The sequence below is a fragment of the Daucus carota genome, chromosome 6 (genome assembly GCF_001625215.2).
Source record: "Daucus carota subsp. sativus chromosome 6, DH1 v3.0, whole genome shotgun sequence".
NCBI classification, from domain to species: Eukaryota; Viridiplantae; Streptophyta; class Magnoliopsida; order Apiales; family Apiaceae; genus Daucus; species Daucus carota.
The window spans coordinates 23,875,517-23,903,183 of NC_030386.2; the positions used below are offsets into that span (position 1 = coordinate 23,875,517).

Genomic DNA, 27,667 nt, shown 5'->3' on the forward strand with positions numbered 1-27,667 from the left:
TAAGTACTCTGAGTCGTGTAAATGCTGTAAGATCACCCTCACGAGGAAATCCTTTCAATCCGGTGAAGATGCTTAGTTTTCTTGGTTTTGATAGTTTAGACAAGTCATTAAGGCTACATGAGTAGTTTGAAGGTTGTACAACTAAAAACCCCTCGAGAACAAAGAGATTTTTAAGCTTGGAAATTCCTTCCGGGGTCATTTCACCGGTCAGGGCATTACGAATCTCTTCAAGCTTCTTGCCAATGTCGTTAAATTTGTCGGTAACAAGCCTGTCGTAGTTCGTTAGTGCTGCACAAGTATAAGTGAGTCTTCCTAGTCTATAAGTGTCAATCTCTATAGTTCTAAGCTGGTGCCCCTGCGTCGTTCTTCGATTTTTAAGCTAGTTTTTGTCGAACATATTAAAAAAGACAAGAGATTAATTCAACACATTACATAACTGATATTACTGGAGGTACATAATTCATAATCCGTACACATATTCGATAATATATATTATAATCAATTAATCATGCATGAATATCTTCAGCAAAAGAGCCAAGATGACTTCAAATAAGAAAAGTAACTAGAAACTCTTCAGCACTCCCAAAATATAGCCCCGTCCTTAAAGGCCACTTCTCCTTCCAAATTGATATCAACTGTAACAGAATCACCCTCTTTCAAATCACCAGACAGAATTTTATCACACAAATTATCTTCCAGTAATCTTGTAATGGCCCTTCTCAATGGCCTTGCTCCGTAGCTCGGAGAGTAACCCTCTTCTACAACCTTTTCACGAACTTGATCCGTTATTGTTATCACTATCTCCTTTTTCTCCTTCACCCTCTGTATAAACTCTTTCAGCATTACTTCAACAATCCTTCTCAGGTGTTTCTTCTTCAGATGCTTGAAAACAATAACATCGTCGAGCCTATTCAAGAACTCAGGCCTGAAATTTGCTTTCAGCAATTCAGAAACCTGCTGTTTCACCTGCTCAAAGTTACCAGTTAAATGACCTCCAATATTGGAAGTGAGTATGATTATTGTGTTCTTAAAGTCCACCACGCGGCCTTTACCATCTGTTAGCCTGCCGTCATCTAATATCTGGAGCAGTGTGTTGAAAACATCCCTGTGAGCTTTCTCAATCTCATCAAAAAGAACCAAACTGTGAGGCCTTCTCCTTACAGCTTCTGTCAAATGCCCGCCTTCATCATGGCCTACATACCCTGGAGGGGATCCGAAAAGCTTAGATGCCTCGTGTTTTTCCATGTACTCACTCATGTCGACTCTTACAATGGCATCTTTGGTCCCAAAATACTCTTGAGCTACTAATTTTGCAAGCTCGGTTTTGCCTACACCAGTAGGTCCGGTGAACAAAAAACTAGCAATAGGACGATTTGGGTCCCTAATCCCAACTTTGGCCCTGCGTATAGCTCTGCTAACACACACAACCGCTTCCTTCTGGCCAATCATTTTGGTTTGTAGAGTTTTTTCCATGTTTAAAAGCTTGAATGCTTCTTCTTCTGATATCTTTCCCACCGGGATTCCAGTCCACGATGAGAGAACAAGGGCTATATCTTTTTCAGTTACAAGCATATCGCCATTACTCTCTGCTTCCCTTTTCTGCAGATTAATCCCCGAACCAAACTTTGTATCCCTTCTAGTCACAACCGTAGGCTTCTCATATTTTGCTTGCTTTTGCTGCAGATTCACCCTTGCACCAGCTTCATCGATCAAGTCAATCGCTTTATCAGGCAGGAAGCGATCGCTGCATGACCAAGCAATTTATGTCAGATTCATGTAGAACTGTACAAGTTAAGAATTCATATAGATAGACCATATGCAAAATATTATTTACAACCTGATATATAATTTTGCTGAAGAGGCCGCAAAGCGAATGGCTTTCTCAGTGTAGTTAACATTATGAAAATCTTCATATTTCTTTACCAGTCCTTTGAGTATCAGGATTGTGTCCTTAACAGATGGTTCAGGCACATCAACAACCTGAAAACGCCTTTTCAACGCCCCGTCTTTCTCAATGTACTTCCTGTATTCTTCCATTGTTGTCGCGCCAATGCACTGCACCAATACCAAAAGTACAATCATTTTCATCTAAACTCAGAACTTAAAAAGAAAAATTTAATTCAAATGCAACACATACCTTTAATTCACCTCTAGCTAGAGCTGGTTTTAAAATGTTAGAAGCATCAAGAGGCCCCGAAGAGCCCGCTCCAACCACTGTATGCAGCTCATCAACAAACAAAACAATTTTTCCCTCACTTAATTTCACTTCATCAACAACTTTGGTTAACCTCTCCTCAAATTCACCTCGGTTTGAGGCACCAGCTATCAACCGTGCCATGTCTACTGAGAATACCTGATATATAAAATATCAAATGTGTATTTTCCACCTTTATCACAGAGCAAAGACTTGCGGATTCACCTAAGAATACCTTCGCATCTTGAAGCTTTAACGGGATGCTCCCAGTAATTATTCTTGACGCTAGACCTTCAACAATGACAGTTTTACCAACACCGGGATCCCCAGTAAGACACACATTATTTTTTCTGCGCTTGCATAATATTTGTGTAACTCTTTCAATCTCTTCCCCTCTGCCTATAACCGGATCCAACTTATTCTGTATGTACAAGTTGAAAACAGTTAGCAAATAACTTGATCACTGCACGGAACTCTCCAAGAAAATATACACTTTAGCCCCAAATACCACACATCAGCAAACTCCCCTATATCACCATATACAGCAAATTCAGTATTATACTTTCAGAATGTGTTATTTTGAGCTACACATCAATTTTTAGCATTTTGATCAATTTCACAGCCACTCAGCCAGCACAGACACAAACAGAGGTACAATAATCTTAAAAAGAGTTGCAGGATGAACCTGTTTCGCCAATTGGGTTATGTCTGTGCCATACTTGATAAGTGCTTCAAGCTTCGAAATGTCTTGCTGATCCAGCTTCTCCATTGCCTGTATGTTCACTTGAAATGCAAAGTTGAGATCACTTCAAAATTGGAATCTAATTTATAGACAGTTTTTGTAATTAATTGTGAATATCGAAATGAATCAAATGCATTGCACCAGGGCCATTATATGTACTTGCATAATTATGTTTTGATTTCCAATAAGTGACTTCCCAGGAGTCAGTCCACAAGTTGTTAGGTTCATGAAGTTAACAATACTTGATCAAACTCTACTACATTCAGTGAAGAATTTGCCCCATGCCTTTCTGCTTCTCTCGTTATAACTTGCAAGATTCCCTACATTAAACTAGAGTGCATAATCTTATACAACATTTTCCAAAGTTCAGTTAAACCGCGGGACGAACGAATTTTTTTTTTTTTTTTATCGAAAGTAAAAATACACTATTTGTATTACCGAAAGTAAAAATACACTATTTGTATTACACTGAGATTAGAAAAAAATATTATTTTAATAAAGATATTATTTTATCGATTATTACTTAGTCCACCATGGCTTTTTTTTTTCCTTCCGGTCCATGGAAAGCTTATGCTAGGAAAGTTGATGTCAGGATAATACAAGTAGATGAATGATCTCTGTAAATGAGATTGCTATATTGCTATATTGCTATGGGCTCCCATGAGATTTATCTGTAATTATAACTATATAAAATTATGAGATTTATCTATAATTATAACCATATAAAATTATAATTTTAAATAATTCTAAAGTGCCGCGTACATTACACCTGAAAGGCGCACAAACAATCTTGCTAAGGATTTTCTATGGGTCTATCATTAAGTGCTTTTAGCAGGAATACTATGCTGCCAATTTTATACTCCCTTCGTCCCTCTCATTTCTTATCGTTTGGGTTGGGCATGGAGGTTAAGAAATATGTATAAAGTAGTGGAAAAGAGAAAGAAAAGTGGGTGAAGTGGTGAGACCCATTGATTTTTAATGTATAAAAAGAAGATAGTGGAGTAAAAGTAGTGTGAAAAGGAAAGAAAAGTGAAAAAATGATGGGACCCATTGACTATTTTGGGTAAGTTTTGAAATGTAAAGAATTGGATGGTACATCCCGAAAAGGAAAATGTAAAGAAATGGGAGGGACGGAGGGAGTATCAAATATGAAATAAAAATAATAATTCAGGTATGAAAGAAGTCATTATAATTTAGTTGTTATTACTACTACTACTACTATATTTAAAATGATGTCCTAATTAATTAAATTATTTAAAAATAGCAAACCAAATTTTTCCAGTACTAATTTGTAATACAAGCTGGCACATCTTACAAATGCAAGTCCTTTGCATAAGCATTGCAAAAGAAAACTTGAGAGGGTTCATGTGGCCTGCAGTACCAGGCAGCACCTTCGTCCGGTTTCAAGTATTCAAGGACTGAATCTCTCCCAACTCTGCGCATTCAAAGGCTTTGTAAACAAGAAAAATGATGATTTCTATTGTCTTCATAATCCTTGCCTTTTTCATGTGCTTCCAGGCGCATCTAGGGTAGGGGCGGGGGCGGGGGTGGAGGTGGGTGCAGGGGCGGGAGAAGGAGCAGGAGGTGGTCGGCGATTCAGGTAACGGATGACAGCATCTTCAACCCTACAAAACAAATTAGAACAAAAAAAGGATACACACATGATTACGGGGTTCTCATGTTTTCTGAAAGCAAGCTGAATCTTATAGCAGTAACTTTTATTAACATTAAGATATAATCATATGGTCTTAAGTCTTGACATATACAGGTACTGGCTATAAATGCATTAAATGCCGTGCCATGCCATGTTATGTAGAAAGAGCTAGAAAGAGAATACAGTCAATCAACATTGACTAAATAAACACCAAGTATAATTATAAATGATTAATGTGTTCTCTGTCCCATAGCACCATAGGTATTGAATATCAAGAACATGTATATAGTCTTTCGAGTTGGTATTTTCACTCCTGTTGACCACTAAATAGATTAAACCTCTTCATAAAACTAATTTAACCTATAATTACTAATCTTTATACTTGCAAGGCTGTAATAAAGTTACTTAACAATTCAATCTTATCAATCAAGCATGAGGTCAGAGGATCAAATCCAATGGCATAGACAATTCAAACTTTGGCAAAACAGAGCAACTATAAAAATGACTTAAGACATGATATAATAATATATACAAGTTCTGATATACAAGAAACATAAAGAAAACTGTTTATCTGTTGTAAAAAAAACACAAAGTTATTCATTTTCCATGGTCCTACGCAGCTTAGATAACAAGGTATATATTAAGCCTTCCTGGTGCTTAATTGTGATTCCTGGCATGATTAATTATTCGTGATGCAACTCAGGATTAGCAAAACAAAAGGTGTTTCAATAAATATATAAGATATTGAACAAAAAACAGATGCTTCTCCCATTGATACTTAGAGAAAATGAAATATGACATTAACTAATTAAATATATTAGGAGGCCAAGGTTAAAACTATATAGACCCTTTAAGGATCAACCATGCAAAAAGTTTGAAATTTTGACTAGGTCTTATTCATATAGTTGAGGACAAATGTAAGAGGGCATAATACACTAATGATCATAGCAGTTAAACCATGGACTAGTCGCTTACTAATCGCCAAAAGCACCAACTATATCATGTCATCCACCACTAACCGATACAGATTTTTTAGGCAAGTTGGTCGATTAACAAAGTCATCGAGCAAGTAATATATAAATTTGATAAAAAGTACTATTTGAGAGCTATAATATAAACATATTTATGATTCTACAAGACAAGAAATATTTAATTAATTTTTTTTTGTATAACTAGTTTAGCATAACTATATTGATTTTTTGGTTGCAATCCTTCCTTCTTTGATGTTTGTTAACTAGTGACCGACTAATAATCTCTTAGTTGGACTTGCATCAACTCACCAAGGTAATAGTAATATAGTAGGCTACAAAGAAGCATATTGCATTGCTGATGAACTTTTTTAGGGAACCTCACCAGAAGCAGACCTACAAACTAAATCCTCAACATTATGACAAGTCGATTGAATCTGGACCAACATAGAAAATAATCTTTTTTTCCTACCGACAATATTCTGATATGAAGTGGTTCTCATTTTATATTGTTATTAATAATAGTCAATATTTGAAACTAAGCTCACTAAGAATCTGCACAAGGTATTTTTCTCTTTCCGAAGATGGCATATCTTTTCTAACATGTAGTTCTGGTTCTGCACTGAACTACTAAAAGAGTACACAAGGGAGAAACAATACATTCCCCAGAAGTATTGAAACCAGAAAAACAAATATTCTAAAAAATAAATAGTAAAAAAATTTATTACATATGAGAACCATAATGCCAATTATATCATATGGCAACATCATGCCTTCCAGCTCCAATTTATCCATTTGCCCACATTATCGTGAAAATCGGTGAAGTAAGCCTTTGCCTTTCCTTCTCTTTTGTTAATTTTCATGATATTCAATATATTAATTAGGTAGAATAACAGAGGCTTCTGTTTTACTTCATAGAAAAGAAGAACCAAGACATAACTTTTTGAACAATTACATTAAACTCTTGTAGAACATGTCTAAGTCACAAATTTAAAAAATCAAGCTTTTACAGAAAATGTCTTTGTTGCAAACTTAAAGATTTGGCCTCCAAAGTGGACTGTATATTTATTTGAGCACCTTTTCAAATCCTAAAACTTAAATTAAGATCTTAAATTGTCACCTCTAGACGGTTGCCAATTTGCCTAACAAAGCTATATAAATTTCCTATTTAATGTATGTATTTTTCAATTTTATCTCTAGGGACAAATAATAGTAACAATCACAATCATCTCACTTAAGTGTCTGCCGTAACTAATTTGATAAAATATTTGGGAGCTAAAAAAACTTACCAAGGTTGGTTGTAGAACTCCGATCGACGCTCTCTCTCAGCACGACTTGCTTCACCTGCTACAAGCTTTAGGTCTGTGCTTTGAGATTCAACTAATGCATTGACAAATTCAACTGGTGATTGACTAAAGCCAAGAAAGAACGCCCTTCTCTTTCGGTGCTCGTGAATTTTCCTTATAGCAGTGCAAACAGCTTCTTCGCATGCTTCAATTTCTTTGTTCTTTTCCGTATTAGCTAGTAACGCATTCAATTCTTTTTGTATCGGGAAGGGTACATCAACCAAGATATCATAGCATGCATTTCCAGTAGGACTATTTCCTGAGAGCTTGATTCTGTGTTCCAGATGTATTGGTTGTGGCGGAGCTAAATGATTTGAAATTTTTTGCGAGACCATAGCAAATTTAAGCTTATCCTCCCCAAATACTTTCTGAAGTGGTGGATCACACATGAAATAGGAAGGGTCATTAGGGTTCTGCAGTTTCCTAGCCTTGACATAATGCCAGATTCCAGCTACAATTCTCGAACGGGTCTCAACCTCAATCCCAAGAAGTTCGGTCAAAGCTGGTGAAAGCTTATATTTTTCTGGCATATAATTGACCTCCAAACGTACATTTAAAGTGAATTCCTTGTCTCCTTTCCTTTTCACCTCAAATCCTTCATGAGGCGCAGGAGATCGAGCACTCTCCCATATAATGATATGGTTATCAGGATACAATCTTTGGTCCAACGAAATGGTGACTCTCTTGAAAAAAGATGAAAATTTTGGATCCATGGGATTTGATTTCTGAGCAGCCTGCTCAGGATCAACCCCGTCTTCTAATATCCTCCCAATTATCTTAAACGTCCAGGTAGGTGGTTCGGCATTTGGCTTCCCAGGAATTGTGCGGATTTGATTAGCAAAAGAATTAAAAACATAAATTCTGAGGGTTTTCTGAATGCAAGGAGGATTCTTAAGCGCCTCTTGAATGTCAATTCTCTTTCTTGCAAGAGCAGCATCGATGCGAGACTCGAAGTCGAGAAGCTGAGTATATAAAGCAGATTCAGGCAAAAAGGCTGCTATTTTATCCTGTAAATGTTTCTCGGGAAGCTTTTGTTTCTTCTTACGAGCAGCAGATGTAAGTTCCATAGTTCTCAACGGCGAGACATTATTGTTATTCAACGAGCCAGGTGGCCGCCCTAGTTTCTGTGGTGGTCGTTTCACACTAGAATTACTTGTTGAAACTGAGGGTGAATTACCACCAACATTGCCCATCCCAGCAGCATGGGATTGGGCATGTAACTGGGCTTGGAATTGAGCATGAGCTGCTTGAGATTGAGCTTGGGCAAGAGCCTGGGCTTTTGCTTGCATAATCGCTTGCGATTGAGCTGCAGAAAACTGAGACATCTGAAACTGAGCACGAGGACCATACCCACCTTGCTGTTGACCTCCAGCCTGCGGATAAGAACTCTGATTTGGTGGCATGGAATTACCAAATGAAGAGGAAAGAACAGCATTATGTGGTGGCCTATTGTTATTCGCCTCCATTGCTATATGTCTATATCTACCAGCACCCTACAATAAACTCAAGCAAACGAGCACAGAAAGAAAAACTCCCTCCACACCGCCAGCGAAAAAATCCCGCTCCCCAAAATGCAAGTCCCTGAAGAGTAAACTTCCCAAATCCATGTCATATTTAATTACAATAATTCAAATACCAAGAAAAGAGGGGTATCCACTAATTGCATATATAGTCAACATTTTCACTACATTCAGAAATTTAACAGCCTAAAAGCCCAAATCTTTAGTAAGACCACTACACAAAAATCAAAACTTCAAGCAAATTAAGCACTAACAAACACAAATTCAAAAAAAAAAAAAAAAAAATACTCCCCAAAATAAATGAAAAACCCTAATTTACCATCAAACAATAAAACCCAAGTCAAGAAACAAGATTTGAACAGAGAAATAACAGATAAGGGTAATTAGCAGCAGGAAAAACAATAATCAGATGCTACTTCAAAGAAGTCAAATTAAATCGGAAACTGTATATAATTGTGGGCATGTATAAACACATAATAATTATAGTAAATGAGAAAATATAGGAAAAAAAACTTACAAAAATACAGGGAAGGAAAGAAGTAGACGAGTGAAAGAGATGCAGACACACAACTTACTTTAATTTGGTTGCTTTCTCCACTTGGGTTCCGCTGCGGCTCGGATCTGCTTTCTATCCGTCTTTACTATTTGCCCCAGCTCGCATCAGATTTCTTGCTTTTTTCGCAGTTTCTAAAGTCGGCAGGGATTTACAATAAACAAGCCCAATATCAATAAATTAATATTCAATGAATAAATAATATGATTTTTCATAATTAATAATTTTTTGACGAGTGTTTGAAGTAATTAATAATTATTTTCACCATATTTTTTACTAGATTTAAAAAGATGTAGTTATAATGATATAATATAAGTAACAAATAATTACAAAAATCTCAATTAGAGATACCAGGTTAAATAAATAATTTAACTAAATATATTAATATATACACTTGATTTCATATGATACCTATTTATATAATAAATATATATTGTTAAAAAGTTAATGGGCGAATTGTTAAATATGTTAGTTTTAGGATATTTAATTTAATTGAAAATTATCAAATTATGTATAATTTGTCTAAGAAACAATAATAAAATGTTTGAGGAATGAAGTTCTAAATAAAGTTCTAATATATATTTTTAAGTAGTGTATTATGTGCAAAAGAGAATATCGACCTAGATATTTAGTCGAAATACATGATCTCGGAATATTTTTTGATGTTTATAACAAATTATGTAAACGTACAATATGAATATGGATATAGATAAAGCTATTATTATTTGTCATTTATTGTATTATGTGCAAAGGAAAATATCGACGGGGAATACATGATCTCAAAATATCTTTTGATATCTATAACAAATTATGTACACGCGCAATATGGATATGGATAAAATTATTATTATTTGTCATTTATTGTATTTTATGTTTCTTTTTTTTTGAGAATAAGTATTTTATGTTTCTTTTGATACTCTTTTTTATATATAAAAAGGAATCAATTTATTAATCAAAAGTCATACGGCATCTATAAATATAATCGAAATTGGACAGACGCTAAATTATATCGCGGTTGAATTCTTCCTTCTTGGAGAGCCAACTAAGCGATTTGAAGATGATTTGAATATATGGAGTCGTTTTCACCTGATTGATTTTCACCCGATTGGCTTTCACCTGATTGTTCTGAACAATCGACCATAGATGCGGTTCCATAATAACCTTCAAACTTAAATCAAACTCATGAAAATCATGCCGATCTAAAACTCATGAAAAAAATCAAAACACACCGAAACAAAAACCAACTCTCACAGGAAGAAGAGACTAACAAAACTCAAATAAATTGGAACTCATTGAAAGGAAAACAAGATTTCAAATAAGAAACGGGAAAAAAAAATCGAGGCTTTCCACCGGTGAAAACCCGGATTCACCTGTGTGTCTTTTGATACTTGTTTTATAGATCTAAAATGTAAACTCTTGACTTGTATTCAGAAAAGATATTTTGAAAATTTTTATTTAACTAGTTAAATTTATTTTAAAATAAATGTAAACAGATCATTTGAACAAGTAAATATGAAAAGAGGGAATATGTATACTAATCGGCAGCTAGCTATAATTGTAAAAGAATCTATCTTTCGTGCCGTTAAAAATGTTGGACAGAAGACTTTCAGCGATTTTTAAACGCAGACGATTTTTAAATGATGGATTTCTGTCTTTTGCCATACTCATCCAACTGTCAAAAAACTAAGTGTGTTGTTTAATCGGTCCCAACATATGATTTCTGGGGAGCAGGAACCTTGTACTATATGCCAAGTACTGGAACTTGAAATTAAGTTAAGGTTCATATAGCAGAATTGACGACCATACATGATTGTGATTATAACTGGTAGTTAAGTACTAGGAGTCCTTTGTAAATCCTGATTCCACAGAATTACTACAGCATTTTATTTAGATACTACAATCACATTGATTTCGAAAAGAGGAGCCTGTCTTTCAAGCTACCATCACAGAACAGTTCAAGATGAAGTGGCTGAGCTGGTTTCTGCCACTGTCGAGAGGGTTCCACTGCAGTTCCTTCGCATTAGGATCCGGACAACATGTGTATATAGACATGGAGTTACTTGTGGAAGAAACTGCAGATGCTCCGATGACTAGAAGCTCATTTCCAAGGGACTTGAATGCAACTCCCCAGCCTCTGTAAGAATCAGCCTTAACAGGGACCGGACCCAAGTGCTTCCATGTATTAGTCCTCTTTAAGTACACTTTCAGCTGGTTGGAAGAAGCTTCTAGCGAGTACAGTTCATTGTTCACAACCGCGACAAGAGGGGGAGAGTGATAAGTTAGAACTGGATCATCCTTGAACATACCTGGAATCAGCTCCCATTTGTTTTTAGACACATCAAAATACTCTCCACATGTGAGTTCTCCCTCATCGTTTCGTCCTCCAATTACATAAAACCTGTTGTCCATGTAACATCCAGCACAAAGTTTCCTTCTCCGGATCATCTTTGGAAGAGGCTCCCATGATTGAGTGTCAGGATTGTATTTCTCAGCAGTATTATAAACTTCGGAGTTCTCCATAATCCCAATTCCCCCAGCCACATATGCGAATATACCACAAGTGGCAGAAGCAAATAAGCACCTTGGATTCAACATAGAAGGACCCTTGTACCATTTGTTCAGTGACAATTCGTACCTCCAGATGACAAGACCTTCGATTTCCCTACCAGAAATAAGTAGATGAGTCCCTGCACAAAAAGACTCCTTATCTCCTGAAAAAAAACACATATCTGCTGGGAGAACTGGAAGGCGTCTGCAGGACTTGAATTCTCGATCAAAGGCCAACCAACTACTCTCACCACTTGCAAACATAAAAACAGAAGGCTCGTCAAACTGAATTTTCCGTCTAATATTAAATAACTCACCACTTAGTAACAGAGCCAATAACCTCTTGTTGACAAAGCATAATTTCCAGTACTCCAACAGAGGAAACCTAGCTATAACCGTATCCTCTAGGTCGTAACTGAGTGAAGGTTTGTAAGAATAATCTGCATCCTGAGATTCTGCACTCAGTGAACCATTAACCGTGATCTCACTGCAAGAAGATTTAGGACCTTCTATATCTGCTCTATTGTCAGTGCTGCAGATCCTTGCCTTCTTCTGCGAACAACTACTAAAATTTATCCAGTAGCCATTTCCAGAATCCACAATCCCACCACCTAACTTACTGAAATGATAACCATCTTTCTGCAGACCCTCTGCTTCTTTCATCTCTCCTTTTCCACTCATAGTTGATGTAATACCTTCAAAGCTGTAAAAGAAACAATTACCGGAAATTCAGAAAATTGGATACAGCCTAGTTCAAAACTATACATAATATCAACATATATAAGCGAAGCACACGCAGATATTGCTGTCAAACAATTATGTATATTCTAAGAGATAACTGTCAATTGAGCATTTGTAACCGTAGAAGTCAAATTAAAGAAGTAGTGAATCACAACAGTTGTATATGAAGAAATCAACTTTGTCCATCGTAGTACTATGTATATAGAGGAAAAATATTGACTCAAGTCGATTTGAATCTAGAATCTCTAAATCAGTAGTCAGAAAACAAACATAATATGTCAAAACAAATTCAACCCCTGACGAGGTCAGAATCTAAGACCACCAAACAATTTAAAACTGGCCAGATGTCAGGTAAGATCACGTTAAGAATTTTTGATGCAGTAACAATATCACCTGCATCATCCCCTTCTTGAAGTGCCGACTACTTTAAGAATTTCTATGCAGTACCAACATCCAAACAATTCGTAAGAAGTCTACAAACAATCAAATTCTATGCAGTAGGCCACAAAAAGAATAAACTGATATGAACAGAACACTGTATACTCCTTCTACGTACTCAGGAAAACAAGAGATTGAGTCGGAGTTTTAAATAAGATTGTAAACTGGAAAAGGAAGAATTAATAGTTCGTTAATAATATATATTCAGAATCCGCTATGAGACGTATATCAAGGAACAGACGCTTGCAGACTTCATAAAAACATGGTTTTTATATTACATTTTTGATGGGTTTGGTCATATGGTGAAAACGATACATCTAATTCATGGGAAGGATATATAATCCATAAGATACTACACTTGACAATAAAATACTACACATAATTTAAGTTGATTTTACATGTAATCCAAATAAGAATTTCTATTGGGACTCAGAATCACTTATGTTGTATCTTTAAACTGAAAACACAAACACAAGAACCTATTTAGACTAAACACACCTGAAGTCACTATCAAGTACACAGAACAAACCATAATAACTATATAACCAGACACACAAAACAGCATATTAAAGATACAGAGAGATAGACTGTACCGAGTAAGCCAAATCAGACGGTCACAGAGAAGAAACATATGAAGCGATGGAGTCAATCATCGAAGGAGTCTGTCTGGTTTAAACAAAAGCTAGGGGCTTGGGAGTTGTAACTGCACAAAAGGTCGTCCAAACTTTTGGAATAATAAATAAAGAGAGGGAGTGAAGTGAAACTGCCATTGGGGCGCACACTGAAAGAGAAAGAGATAAAAGCATATACTAACTGAAAGGGCTGATGCCACCCCCCATTTGCTGGGGGGGCAAAAAATCTTAAACTACTCTCTAAGGTTTGGCTTATAATACATCCTATTACAAGACACGACAGTAACGATAACACCCACATTGTCTATCTTGAAAAGTGCGATTAGCACTAGTAGTGCATCACACTATTCACTGCAGACTCTCTTTCTCACTTAAACTGATCTGTTTCGATCTTCAGTAGCTAAATTAACTAAATTTGACCAATTATTATTTTCCATCCTATTCAGAATATTGTGCTAATTTGATCCTATTTACTTTCGTCAGTTTTTTTATGCTAAAACTCTGGAACAGAAATCATGTGACTAAAACACTTTGTTCAACTAAACAAGTCCACTAGTTGTTCTATTGAGATGTCTATTTTCGATCTCATACAAGTGATTGTTAGTTACATTAAATCAAACACAACCATTGGTACTAAAGATTGAGGGCTGGTAGTGTGAGATCCACCACCATTGTTCGTTAATGATGTGATTATTAGTGGATTTCCTTTTAGCATCTCTTACATGTAATCTCTTTTTGGTGTATTTGAAGTAAGTTTTACAGTCATAATCTAGTAGGTTTTGCATATACATGTGTATTATATTGATTAAAGAGATTAGTGATAAAACATTGACACTTATTGGGTAAAGTACTAAACTAATCAGCTTTATGGCCCCTTGTATTTGGTTCGCCCACAGTAATCGACACAGAATATTCATTAAGGCATACAAGATTGTTCGAGACTTCGAGGGTTGTGGATTGGAGTCAGTAAATTAATCAGGAGTGCTTCAGCTTTATCAAGAGAAGGAAAATATGAAGTAAAATCTCATTAGCATAATATCTTGCAGACTAGAGATTTGAAGATACTTGTGAAACATCTTATGTCAAAGTCTGATGACTCTCAATGTGTATTGGACCGTTCAAGCAGGGTCGAGCCTTGTTGTCAATAAAACAACGTCAAGACTTATAATTCAGTGCATTGCTCCGTTCAAGCACGATTGAGCCTTATGTCAAATGAACTTATGAACAATTCAAGTTAAAGCCTGTAATTTGATATATACCGGATGGTTCAATTACTCCCGACATATATGCTGATTTAAAGGGACTAGCAATTTGAATTCAAAGTAGTTTTTGACTTGTGATTGATGTTAAAACTCAGCTCTTACAGAATCTTAGACCATTTTTATTGCTGGTTCTAGAGCATGCTAATTATTCCCAAACATAAGATGTAGTTGTTAACTGAATAACAACATAAGAAATACAAGGACAACTACATCATATGAACATAATTTTGGTGCTGATGAACTTGCCACAAGGCTGTAAAATAGTTATTTCAGAATACAACATATCTCAGCAATGACCGTAAAGTATAATACCATCTTCTGAGATGGACAAACTAACCAAATCAATCTGAAATTAACTATATGCAAGAAACCTGCGGGCATAGAAGAACTAGATAATGACATGTTAATACATCTAACAGAAGAAGTCTGTAAAACTACATGGATCTACAAATAGGCAGTGCCAGCTAATGTAGCATAACTTATAAGATTTGCTGGCTAGCTTGCCCATTGACCGATGCAGTAGAAGTAATTCAATCGATCAAATAAATTGCATGATATTAATGTTTACATAGTTCAAACAGAATTTGTTCTCCAACTTTAAAGAAAAACAGAAACCGAAAAACAGATTAAGTCTACTAGACTAGTAGCGCTAATCAGGAAGATGTTGGCATCTGAAATTTGCAAATAGGGCACAAGTGACTCCTGAGTAGCCACTTGGTAATGCAGTCCTTGTGAAACATATGCAAACACGGCATGCACGTCACCTTCTCACCATCACGATACTCTTCCTGACAGATGACGCACTGCTGAACATTCTTATTACCTTCTTCAACTTGTATTCTTGTTGCCCCAAGTGATCTTATCGCTGGCAGAGCCGCAGGCACCATGCCCTCGTCTTCATCCTCCGTTGATTCTTCTTGCCTGTCCTCAACAAGGTGTTCGTAGGGTAGATCCACAGTACACAATACGCGATTTTCTCTGTGATCTTCAACTCGAAAGAAAACAGCATAGTGTAGCCGAGTAGTCTGATAAACTTCTGAATACTTTGTATTAATAACGAGAACTCTTCCATCTTCATGGTAATATTCAGAGGAAGTTGTTTTTCTCACACAAAATTCGAGATTAAGGACCCTATCTTCTGCTGCGGATGAATTCACCATATCTGCTGGACACAGAATAGAGCTGGGCGATCAAAGAGATTTGGTGGCTTGTATTGATTTTTACCTTGGATGCAAAGCTACCTAGGATATTTATAGTGGATTCATGTTATTTCGAACTTGAAGAGGAATATGTTTTTAACCGACTTGCCATATGCACATGTAAATTGTAAGTTACGCTTGTTTAATTTATTTTCTAAATATAATATATAAAATTAAATATAAATATCATTATATATGATTAAAATTTTAATAATCACAGTGAAATCCAAAATGAGCTCTAGTTTTATCTTACAATTTTCCAATTTTGAGTCGATTTTTGATTTTAACAAAATAATAGAATTAAATTAGTTATGATCAATTGGACTTTTTTTTTACACATTCAACGACCTATCTAAATTGATATCTAACCCGTAACAATTATATTGGTCAGAACCCCACATCATCGTAGAACCCGATTTTAGAGCTGAAAAATAAAAATGGGTGTGTTTGTCAGAGAACCCATTTCAAGAAACTATTTAAACTTGAAACTACTCCTCTTCAATGCCTTACATTCCCACGCCGACAGACAGACCTTAGTACTACGACGTCGTTCTACAAGACCTGAGCAACAGCAGTTGCTTCACGGTAGCTCTCTGCCCTTGTCTAGTTTGTTTCTTTCTGCTTATTGTAAGATTTATTCATGTCTTTTGTCGCACCCCGCTCCACTCAATTTAGTACAAGATACAAAGTTGTTGAATAGTAGAGCATTGTTTGATTTTAATTTGGGGTTTAAGGGGTCTTTTGGGGTGTCTAGTTTTGTGGGTTTGCGAAAAGATTTGATTTTTAGGCCTAGGGGGTTTTGTAGTGTTGGTGGTTATGATGATTGCAGTGATCTTGAGGATGAGGGTGATGATGTTGGTGAGGGTGAGAGTGGGAGTGTTAAGTCAGAAGCTGATTTACGAGAGGTTGAGAGGGTGTGTAAGGTGATCGAGGAATTGTCTGCATGGAATAGGAAAATGGTTTCGGGTTTGAATGAATGTGGGATTAACTTGAGTCATGATTTTGTTGTGGATGTGTTGGATAGGTTTAAGCATGCTAGGAAACCGGCATTTAGGTTTTTTTGTTGGGCGGGGAATCAGGAGGGTTATGTTCATGATTCGAGGACTTATAATGTGATGATGAGGATATTAGGAAAGGCGAGACAGTTTGAGACTATGGTGAGTTTGCTTGAAGAAATGGGGAAGAAGGGGGTTTTGAATATAGAGACGTTTCAGATTGCAATTCAAACTTTTGGGGCTTCACAAGAAAGGAGGAAGGCAGTTGCGATGTTTGAGTTGATGAAGAAGTATAAGTTCAAAGTTGATGTGGATACTATTAATTCTTTTCTTGATGCTCTAGGGAGAGCGAAGCTTGGGAAAGAAGCTCAAGTTTTGTTTGGTGAGTTGGAGGAGAGATTTACCCCTAATTTACAGACTTATACTGTTTTGCTTAATGGGTGGTGTAAAGTGAAGAATATAATGGAGGCAGGGAGGGTATGGAATGAGATGACTGACAAGGGTTTTAAGCATGATGTTGTTGCTTATAATACGATGCTCAGAGGTTTTTTAGATGATAAAAAACTGCCTGATGCTATTAAGCTTTTTGAGGTAATGAAGACAAAGGGCCCGACACCTAATGTTCAAAGCTACTCAATTATGATTAGGTATCTTTGCAAGCAAAAATTGATAAAACGAGCTGTTGGGTACTTTGAGGAAATGGCTTCTTATGGTTGTGAGCCAGATGCTGCAGTTTACACATGCTTGATAACCAGATTTGGCAATATGAAGAAGATGGATAAAGTTTTTGGATTGCTGAAGCAGATGAAGGAAAGAGGCTGTCCACCTGATGCACAGATGTATAATGCTTTAATAAAATTGATGACCAGATGCAAAATGCAAAAGAATGCCCTCAGAATTTACAAGGAGATGCTTCAGAATGGTATTCAACCAACTATCGACACTTACAATATACTGATAAAGTCATTTTTCCAAACAAAAAGATTTGGCATGGGTTTTGCTGCTTGGGAAGATATGAAACGGAGGGGATGTTGCCCTAATTATAATTCCTATAATCTTCTCATTAGAGAGCTTATGAAGCAGGGAAGATCTATTGATGCCTGTAAATATTTGGAGGAAATGATTGAGAAGGGAATGGAAGCTCCTCAAATCGATTACGACAAGTTTAAATCCGATTGTTCAAGGGCCGGGAAACCTCATATATTGGAGGAGTTGGCTCAGAAGATGAAGCTCTCAGGTAAGTTGGAAGACTCCAGTTTTCTTTTTTTGGGATGTGCAGAGATGAACAGTGGAGTAAATAGTAGGCAATTTTGATATGTAGAAGCTGAGTTGGCTTAGGAAAGATGAACTAGTCTTTAGAATGCATATCAACAGTTGGCCTATATGATAACGATACTGTATATAATGTGAGAAGTAGGTCCCCATTAGATGAAGTTTTTTGGTTATTGTGATTTTTCGGGCGAACTCATAATTTTGATAAAATGCTCTATAAGAGAAATCTATTGCTTTACCACGGGCTTTGATGGTGGTGAAGATCTGCATAATACTTGCTACAAGAATAAAAGTGAGGCAACCCTGGTTGAAGTTTATACTCTAAGCACTAATGCTTGGAAGACAATTAGTCAAGATAAATTTATTACATTTTGCTGTTTAAATAAAGCCCTCCAATAAACAAACGGGAAAGACCATTAAGAAGATCCTGGCAAGAAAAACAATAATAGAAACCTAAAAACTTAATCATGTCGTATTATTACTACTAGTGCAAGACTTTCACCATCATCACACCTCTTTCCACTTGAAATGAAGCTTTTTCATTGCCCTCTCAAGTTGCAGCACACCAGATCTGTAGGTTAGAAAGGAAAAAATGAAAAAAGTTGCACGTCTACAAAACACATTAACATAAATTCAATGCTAAGACGTAATAGACTTTCCAAATAACAGGGTGGCATGGAAACAAAGAAAAAATGGGGAGAGTGGAAGAGCGATAAGAGGAAGATAGCTAGCATGGGTGACGGGAGTGAGGGTGGATTCGTCAAGGAGAGTTATTTGAAGGCCATTTCTAAGATTTTTTTGAAGGAATGGTTAAATATAGTAGAATCTAGGGCTTGATTCAGAACACGTTTGAACTACTGTTCAAGCAAGAAAAGGCAAGACAGGAAAGTAAGAACAAGTGACAGATCAGGAGGTGTGAAACAAGAGTAGTGCTAGGTATAATTGTGTACATAAAATTTGTAGATAATGATGTGGCAATTGAAGTGGAATGATTTTACTTGATGTGAATACAAAAGGCTTATTCCAATTAAAACTCACCATCTGTCATTAGTCATTATGTACAAAATTTTGTACACATTTATTTGCACCAAGCTTTTTCTGTGAAACAAATGAGTGACTTCAAGGATAACAATAATTTGTGTCTATTTTATTTCAACCAAAATATTTGATGTACAAATATCCAGTTAAGAAAAGAATTGTTTCTTTAGCTATTCTTAGAGTACCTCCAAGACTAACGATCTGTTAGCAATAAGCTGACGTGACAGTCATTTATAGATAATGAGATAGCAAATCACCCACTCCAACAGTAAAAATTATTAGCTAAATTTTTAAATAACTGTAAAATGGATCCCAAAATAAATATTTACAGATTGAAAAGTAGTTATCTATAGTTAAAATATAGATAAAGTACAGTTACACGTCAGCTCCCGCCAAATTAAAATATTAAAATACTAAAACAATAATATAATAATATGTTAAAATACTAAAATAATAATAATATATTGTTTTTGAAATATAGCTGATCATTAATATCATTGGCGTACAATACCTTATAGGTTCAGCAAATTTGAGTAACCATTATTTTATCTAAACATTTTAGCTATTTCTACCGGAGATGGAGATGCTCTCGTGACAACAGATTGTCAACAGAAAACACATTTTATTCCAATGAATGGTTATAGAATGAAAACTAGGTTCCTCTCCAAAAGATTGGTCTAATATCACAGAAAAGCTACATTGTACCAACACAGCAAAAGGGAAATAATGACCAAAACTTACCTAGAGACGACTGCAGCGAAAAACATAGCAGCGAGAATCGAGATGACAGTATCTGGAAGAAAGCGGAGTGACAAGCACCTCCTCCTTGTCATCCATTTTGACGAGCTCGACTTTGAATTGCACAACATGAACCGCAGTGGTTTGGGGTTGGCCGGGTTCGTGATCCTCATAAATGGAAGAAAGCAAGCAGAGTATGGAATTGGGCAGATGCAATAAACCACGATAAGTGCTTATATGCAGATAAGACTCATACGTGTCAAGAAAAGCAGGGGCCACTCGAACGTTGAGCCATTCTTTGGTGGCTAAATCAAAAGCCCTAAAGAAGCCATGAATTTCGCGGTAATGAGCATATTCATATATAACCCCATCTGCAACTGTAACTGGGTCTCCAATCGAAAAGCATCCACCAAAGTCCTCCAACAAACACTCCCATCGATCCTCACAAGGATAGTAGCCATACATTGTAGAGATATTGTTCAACTTAAAGCACATAATGATTCTATTATTTTTATCGGTTTTTCTATGGTGTGCCCATGGGCACACAATAAGCACTAACTCCTATGAGTTTGGTGCATTTTTATTGGTCACCCTATTTTTATAATCCGTCAAAACCGGAGAAGTTAGATATACTTTTTCTCCTGCTGCTGTGCCTGGTGGAGATTTGATGCGACTCCATTGAGACAGCTGAGGATCATAGACCTCGCAAAGGCAAGAAAAACGAGAACCTCTGAAGAAATAAATCTTGCCATGAAACGCGACAACACCGGCTAATTGGCACTGATCGGCAGAAAAAGGAGGAGAGACTTCTTTCCAAGATGATGATGTTTGGGAATTGGTCAAATCTAGAGAATAAGATAAGCGTGGATCTGGGCAATGAAAAACTCCTCCTCCTGAGTGTTGGTGGCCACTTTGATATATTTGACACCCAAAGATGTAAATTCTGGAATCCAAAGCAACCATGGAACTCAATGGAGCAGCACCATGTTGCAGTGTACGAGTAAGGTTCGAGACTTTACCAGTGTGGAGATCCAAAATATAGTAACCAGTCTTGTTGAAAATACAACGTCCTGCAAAATCATACTCGTCCTCCACCTCGGTCTGCCTGGCCTGTAGTACTAGTAAAAGCTGCTGCTGCTTATCCACTGAACTTGAATCCACTTTTCTTTCCTCCTTTCTTCCTTCCTGCTGTTGCCTCCTCCTCCTCCTCCCCATCACGCTTGCTTCCCCTCTCCACAACCAATTAGGGTTGCGACAAACAACCCTGATATTTATACAGACCATAAACAATTTTCTTATAGATTATATTTATTTAATCTTATAACTAATTTTAAAATTTAAAATTTTATTATTTAGTTATATGTAAAAAAATGACTTGTAAGTTGAGTGAACTTTTTTTTGAAAAACGGCCCAAGATCTCGCACATTCTGAAAGCAAAGATCAAAATAACATAGTTGAAAAATATGACCCCCAATACCAATTAGTAATGCCTAATAATGTGTGTATTTAATTTGGGAAAAAAACACTAGATGTGTTACGTTTTGGTATTTTAACCCCATCAAAAGGCTGTAGCGTTCTGTTCTTTTTAATCTTAACAGAAGGCTAGATGACGTAGCGTTCTGTATAAATATATAAAACGCTACAATATCATTAGGGGTCATTTTTCCGGATCATGATATTTAGAATATTAATCATGCATATAGTAATAGTGAGAGCCAAACACCCACTTCTTTTTTTCTTTTTCAAAAATATTCAAATACTCCTTATGAAATAATATCATATGTATAATAGATTAATTTTATTATTTATATATAAATTTGTATTAAATTAGATGATTTTTTATTAGAATGAAAATAGATAATTAAAACTAAAAATTTAATGTAGTAATATACGGGGTTAGGATCCTTTACACTTGTTAATATTCTTAAAATCAATGATATATATATTTGATTTTAAATCATGCTCTCAACAAGGTTCCAACTTTACACCTCTAGTAATTAAGATTTTCAAAAAATATTAATTTGTATTTTATAACAATCTTCATCTATTTAGTTTAAAATATAATTTTTTAAAATAATCATTGCACATCAAAGGATGAAATTCACATTATAATTGTTCTTCCTGAAATATTACCCAAAACGACGACAGGGTTCTGTCCAAAATAATCAAACAAACACGTGTACGGAAAATGCACCAAAATGCGAGAACTACATGCTCATGAATAGAAAGGGTGCTGCGTGGTCGTGCCCGAGCAAATGAAAATCGAGGGAGGGGACTGCGCGCATAAACAACGAATGGAGAGAGGGGGGGGGAGGATTGTCCATATTAAAATATTAGGTTTGACGAAAAAAATATTAAAACTTTGTATTTAACCTCCTTTAGTTCCAAGTAGACGTAGAAGACGGGCTTGAATACATTGTTTTAGTTTAATTTTATGAAATAGTTCTTTTCGTTCATCCTTAATCGTAACTAAATCAACATGACAACTTTAAAAAATAATTGTTATAAATTTAATTCTCGAGAGGTGCTACAAATTAAACAATAATTTAGTTATAGGACTAAAATCACACAACTCACAAGTAAGCACGTCTAACAATTGATGTTTCTTTCCGAATTCTTGAAATGTATAAGTGAAATGTCTGCGCATAATACAATTATGTGTAATTGTATTCAAATGAAGACACGAATTCTATTTATATACTTCAATTTAATCAGAGATTGTTAATTAAGTGATCCATGAGTGGAGCTAGTTCTTTAAATTCAAACCCTAGAATATGGGATTTTAAAATATTTTGATTTTGTGATATCGAATATGAGCCTACGATTTCTCTCTTATATCAATTTGATTCTCATGAGAATTAATTTCAGATGCCATCAGATTACTATCACTCACAACATAATTTACAACTCTGTGATGTGAATTATATATACAGGACATAATTATTTTGCATAATATCAAAAAAAAATAATTTAAAAGTACATGATATTATTCATCAAGCCGTTATGAATTATACAAATAAAAAGATAATTATAAAACTATTTTATATAACTGAAACAATTATAAATATCACTAATATACAGAATATTATAAAAAATATCAAATATCAACATGTTAGAATAACCCGTACTCGATAATTTATAACAATAATAAATAGAACAAAGTTTTTTGTAGACCACAACAATACTGTAGTATTAAAGACCAACATTTTAACAATCCATTTTGTTTAATCTAATGGTCACCATTATCTCTATTTATTATTTTATTATTTAAATCTGTACACACACCAACTCTCACAAATACAGTGTAATACACGGTAGTTAATACTTTCATGTGGCAGTTACAAGCACACAACTGGAAATCAAGGTATGTTCATCTCTTTCTGTACTTTGTAAAATGTTCTGCACTTTCATACATATCATCATAAAGTTATTTAACTGTGTTCTTCAGTAATTATCATACATCTTCTCCGTTTGCAGACTACCCAACAATAAACGTGTTATATAGTTAATTTTATTGATCCAAACAAACTTAACATGATTTATGTCGAAGAATCATTAGGCTAGTCATGAGCAAAAGAGATGGGTAGAGTTCTTCAACTTACCTCTAAACATTGTAGTTGATGATGTAAAAAAAAAAAATCTTTTGTCCCCAAATCTGGTGAATATGATGACCGTGTTGCACTTATCTCTCTCTACAAAAGATAATGATTGTTCAGTAACCACCGATTCTTTCCGATTGTTGCCGGATTTGCAGTCGATTTCTGCAGGTATATTGGTACATACACGCTCCAAAAGATACGTATACATAACAATATAAAATTTTAAAAAATAACGGTATTAGTCGTTAATAATTCTCAACCATTTATTGATTTTATAATCCAACGGTGGATTCTTTGGTCTACTAATACTCCCTCTGTTTTTTATTACTTGATATTTTGATTTTTGACACACTTTTAAGTCTTTTGACTGGATAGTTAAAATATTGTTTTTTTTAAAAAAATTCTGAATAAAAATACTATATAATAAAATTTTAATTCACAAAAAAACAATTAAAAATACTACTCCCTCCTTCCCATTTTAATAGTCCACTTTGCAAAGAAAAAATTTCCCATATTATTTGTCCAATACAATTTTATACAAGTTTCAATGTTAACATTTATTAGCATGTACAATTTTCATGATTTACAATGCAAACTATGTTGACTTTTAACAAAATGAATGAAAATTTAGTAGTGTTTTTGTATAATTAATGCATAACAATGATAACAACATATCATATTTAATTTTTCTTAATATGTGTGATTTGAGCAAAGTGGACAATTAAAATGGGAAGGAGGGAGTAATATTTTAAACGATCCTGTCAAAACACACGCAATAAAAAAAGCAGGGAGCAGCCCAGCTCATAATATATATATATAGCAGATCCGCCGTCAAATTTTCGCCGCCGATAAGAATAGCCGAGGAGGATACTGCAGAACCGTATTTATATCATCATAATCAAACTCTCAAGAATGAAATGGCTTTAAATCTACGAAAACACACTTCTATAATTTACCCTAAACACCTCATATACGATGTCTTACACTCTCACTTCTCCCCCGCCGAGAGACAGACCACCGTACGACGACGTTTCACAGGACCTGAGAAACAGCAATTGCTTCACGGTAGCTCTCTGCCCTTGTCTGGTTTGCTTCATTCTCCTCATTATTGTACTTTCCGTGCTCCTTATTGTCAAATTTCATGTATTTTGTCACACCCCCCTTCACTCGATATTCTTCAAGAAACAAGATTGTTGAGTGATACTGCTTTGTTTGATTGTAATGTGGGGGTTAAAGGGTCTTTTGGGTTGTTTAGTTTTGTGGGTTTGCGAAAAGATTTGATTTTTAGGCCTAGGGGGTTTTGTAGTCTTGAGGGTTATGAGGATCCTAGTGATTCTGAGGAGGAGTGTGAGAGTGAAAAGGTGGAAAAGTCGGAAGCGGATTTACGAGAGGTGGAGAGGGTGTGTAAGGTGATTGAGGAGTTGTTTGCGTTGGATAGGAATATGGAGGCGGTTTTGGATGAATGTGGGATTACGTTGAGTCATGGATTGGTTGTCGATGTGTTGGAGAGGTTTAAACATGCTAGGAAACCGGCGTTTAGGTTTTTCTGTTGGGCGGGGAATCAGGAGGGTTATGTTCATGATTCGAGGACTTATAATATGATGATGAGGATATTAGGAAAGACTAGACAGTTTGAGACTATGGTGAGTTTGCTTGAAGAAATGGGAGAGAAGGGGGTTTTGAATATGGAGACGTTTCAAATTGCGATTCAAGCTTTTGCGGCTTCACAAGAAAGGAGGAAGGCTGTTGCGATGTTTGAGTTGATGAAGAAGTATAAGTTTAAAGTTGACGTGGATACTATTAATTGTTTGCTTGATGCTCTTGGGAGAGCAAAGCTTGGGAAAGAAGCTCAACTTTTGTTTGGTAAGTTGGAGGAGAGGTTTACCCCTAATTTACACACTTATACAGTGTTGCTTAATGGGTGGTGTAAAGTGAAGAATATAATGGAGGCAGGGAGGGTGTGGAATGAGATGGTTGACAAGGGTATTAAACCTGATGTTGTTGCTCATAATACGATGCTTGAAGGTTTATTAAGGGATAAAAAAGTGTCTGATGCTATTAAGCTTTTCGGGGTAATGAAGACAAAAGGCCCTGCACCTAATGTTCGTAGCTACACGATTATGATCAGGGATTTATGCAAGCAAAAAAAGATGGATCGAGCTGTTGAGTACTTTGAGGAAATGCTTGATCATGGTTGTGAGCCAGATGCTGCAGTTTACACATGTTTAATCACCGGATTTGGCAATATGAAGAAGATGGATAAAGTATTTGGATTGCTGAAGGAGATGAAGGAAAAAGGCTGTCCACCAGATGGGCAGATGTATAATGCTTTAATAAAACTGATGACAAATCGCAAAATGCCAGATGACGCCGTCAGAATTTACAAGAAGATGGTTCAGAGCGGCATTCAACCTACTATCCACACTTATAACATGATGATGAAGTCGTTTTTCCAAACAAGAAATTTTGACATGGGTTTTGCAGCTTGGGAAGAAATGAACCAGAAGGGGTGTTGCCCTGATGATAATTCTTATATTGTTCTAATTGGTGGGCTTATAAGGCAGGGAAGATCTGTCGAGGCTTGTAAATATTTGGAGGAAATGATAGAAAAGGGTATGAAAGCTCCCCAAATTGATTACAACAAATTTGCTGCCGATTTTTCTAGATCTGGGAAACCCCATATTTTGGAGGAATTGGCTCAAAAGATGAGGTTCTCAGGTAAGTTGGAAGTTTCCGATTTCTTCTCAAGATGTGCAGAGATGAATAAGGGAGGGATTAAGAGTAGGGTGTTTTGAAAAGTTACAACTGAATTTTCGGGTAGGGAAATGAATTTAGTCTTTAGGATGCAGATTAACAAATGGACTAAAAGTTTCTCTTCCTAAAAAAAATTGTGAGCTAAGAGGCGTGAGCACTGGTGCATTTTCTAGATAGAGTATTATCCTAGTGCCAAATACATGCCTCAATTAGATCAATTGGTTTGTTTAATCATGTGTGATAAATCTGCTTTTATTGCCGCTAGAACAAATATGCCGATGCCTGCCTTGTACCTGATGCATATCCCTGTTCCAAGATTGGTATTTAGTGCAGCTTTTATGTGTAACTGCATGTGGAATCGTAGGTTGTTTTGAAATACACAGCTCTTTTATCTAATTTGTTTTTAAGCATATCTTCTGTAAATTAGTAACCCTTCTTTTGGTGTTGCTCTCTGTCTCTGAGTCCATATTTTGGTCGGGGGTTCAGGTTCCTATAACTGTTAATATATTGGGATGGATGTTTCAAAATTGTGTCTCAAATACATTTCACATCAATTTTTTTTTATGTATCCATGTTCTTTAAGCATCAACCAACAAATTTATGTTATCATTAATTTGGAGATAATTATTAGGATCTCCAGCATCACTTAATAAGGCCGGAGATTCTAATTCTGCCTTGAGGAAACACTGGAAGATATAATTCCATACTGGAGGATGGATGTTCATACATCTTAACTAAAAATATGTTCACAAAATGATCTAATTTGTATCAAAGTTAAAAATGTGAGGAAATCAGTAATAATCCAGGAGAACGAGCAACTCTTTATCTTCATGTTTCTATCTAAAACAAAACACTTGGTGTTTGGTTATATCTTGACTTGGTCGAAGAATATATGTGGCTGAACTTGATCAGTTAAGATGTCTATGTTTCTCTCCCATTTCAGACTATCAAAATGTATTGCAGATTGTTAGTAAGAGCCAAAATACTTGGTGGTTGGTTTTATATTGACCAGATTCGAAGATTAATATATGTAGCTGAACTTGATCAGTTTCGTGGGGGTGAACTTGATCAGTTTGCATTCTCTAGAAGTCTGCTAGTTGGGCTGGCAGGTTTGTGACTTTAGAAAATCGAGCTGCCGGAATGGCTGTTGCATGGTGATGGGTGAAGTTCTCTTCCATTAATGGATTCTGTTGTGTATATGACTCTTCTCTAGGAGCACTGGCTTTGGCGCTTGTTACTTTGTGTTAATCTATATTTTGATATATCCATATCCATATATTCCATATATTCTTAATGCATGCTAGTGAAGGCCCCAAAAATACTCCAAAATTTACCCATTTTTTTTGCCTGCTCCACCGACCCGAAACCCGTTAACCCATCTGCCCATGTCAGTTTGTTCCTTAATTTCTGCCTCTTAATTCAAATTTCGAATCACGGAGATTAACCTTAATGCATCGTACTGATCCGCGCTGCGA

At 35.8% G+C, this 27,667-nt stretch overlaps 5 protein-coding genes across 7 annotated transcripts; 2 read left to right on the forward strand and 3 right to left on the reverse strand.

The window, feature by feature from the left end:
* Positions 1-451: 451 nt before the first annotated feature.
* Positions 452-3,956, reverse strand: LOC108226580 (ATP-dependent Clp protease ATP-binding subunit ClpA homolog CD4A, chloroplastic). The gene is made up of 5 exons (XM_017401557.2): positions 2,880-3,956; positions 2,430-2,615; positions 2,138-2,353; positions 1,838-2,055; positions 452-1,744 (listed from the first exon to the last, which is right to left on the reverse strand). Exons 1-5 carry the CDS (start codon positions 2,961-2,963, stop codon positions 574-576), a joined length of 1,875 nt encoding a protein of 624 aa, XP_017257046.1. The 5' UTR covers positions 2,964-3,956; the 3' UTR covers positions 452-573.
* A 120-nt stretch (positions 3,957-4,076) lies between these two features.
* Positions 4,077-9,143, reverse strand: LOC108226113 (SWI/SNF complex component SNF12 homolog). 3 transcript variants are annotated; one of them, XM_064079395.1, is made up of 3 exons: positions 9,000-9,143; positions 6,848-8,485; positions 4,077-4,561 (listed from the first exon to the last, which is right to left on the reverse strand). In XM_064079395.1, exons 2-3 carry the CDS (start codon positions 8,368-8,370, stop codon positions 4,441-4,443), a joined length of 1,644 nt encoding a protein of 547 aa, XP_063935465.1. In that variant the 5' UTR covers positions 8,371-8,485; positions 9,000-9,143; the 3' UTR covers positions 4,077-4,440. The 3 variants fall into 3 exon arrangements, with proteins under 3 accessions (XP_063935465.1, XP_063935467.1, XP_063935466.1); XM_064079397.1 differs by having other exon boundaries at positions 6,848-8,497; positions 9,000-9,124; XM_064079396.1 differs by having other exon boundaries at positions 8,942-9,110.
* Positions 9,144-10,739: 1,596 nt separating this feature from the next.
* Positions 10,740-13,475, reverse strand: LOC108225404 (F-box/kelch-repeat protein At3g27150). The gene is made up of 2 exons (XM_017400255.2): positions 13,297-13,475; positions 10,740-12,227 (listed from the first exon to the last, which is right to left on the reverse strand). The coding sequence occupies exons 1-2, from the start codon at positions 13,332-13,334 to the stop codon at positions 10,910-10,912; spliced, it is 1,356 nt and encodes a 451-aa protein (XP_017255744.1). The 5' UTR covers positions 13,335-13,475; the 3' UTR covers positions 10,740-10,909.
* A 2,708-nt stretch (positions 13,476-16,183) lies between these two features.
* Positions 16,184-18,255, forward strand: LOC108225282 (pentatricopeptide repeat-containing protein At3g62470, mitochondrial). The gene has a single exon (XM_017400115.2). It carries the CDS (start codon positions 16,234-16,236, stop codon positions 18,103-18,105), a length of 1,872 nt encoding a protein of 623 aa, XP_017255604.1. The 5' UTR covers positions 16,184-16,233; the 3' UTR covers positions 18,106-18,255.
* Positions 18,256-24,213: 5,958 nt separating this feature from the next.
* Positions 24,214-26,644, forward strand: LOC108227182 (pentatricopeptide repeat-containing protein At3g62470, mitochondrial). Its single transcript, XM_017402208.2, has one exon. It carries the CDS (start codon positions 24,356-24,358, stop codon positions 26,231-26,233), a length of 1,878 nt encoding a protein of 625 aa, XP_017257697.1. The 5' UTR covers positions 24,214-24,355; the 3' UTR covers positions 26,234-26,644.
* Positions 26,645-27,667: the final 1,023 nt, after the last annotated feature.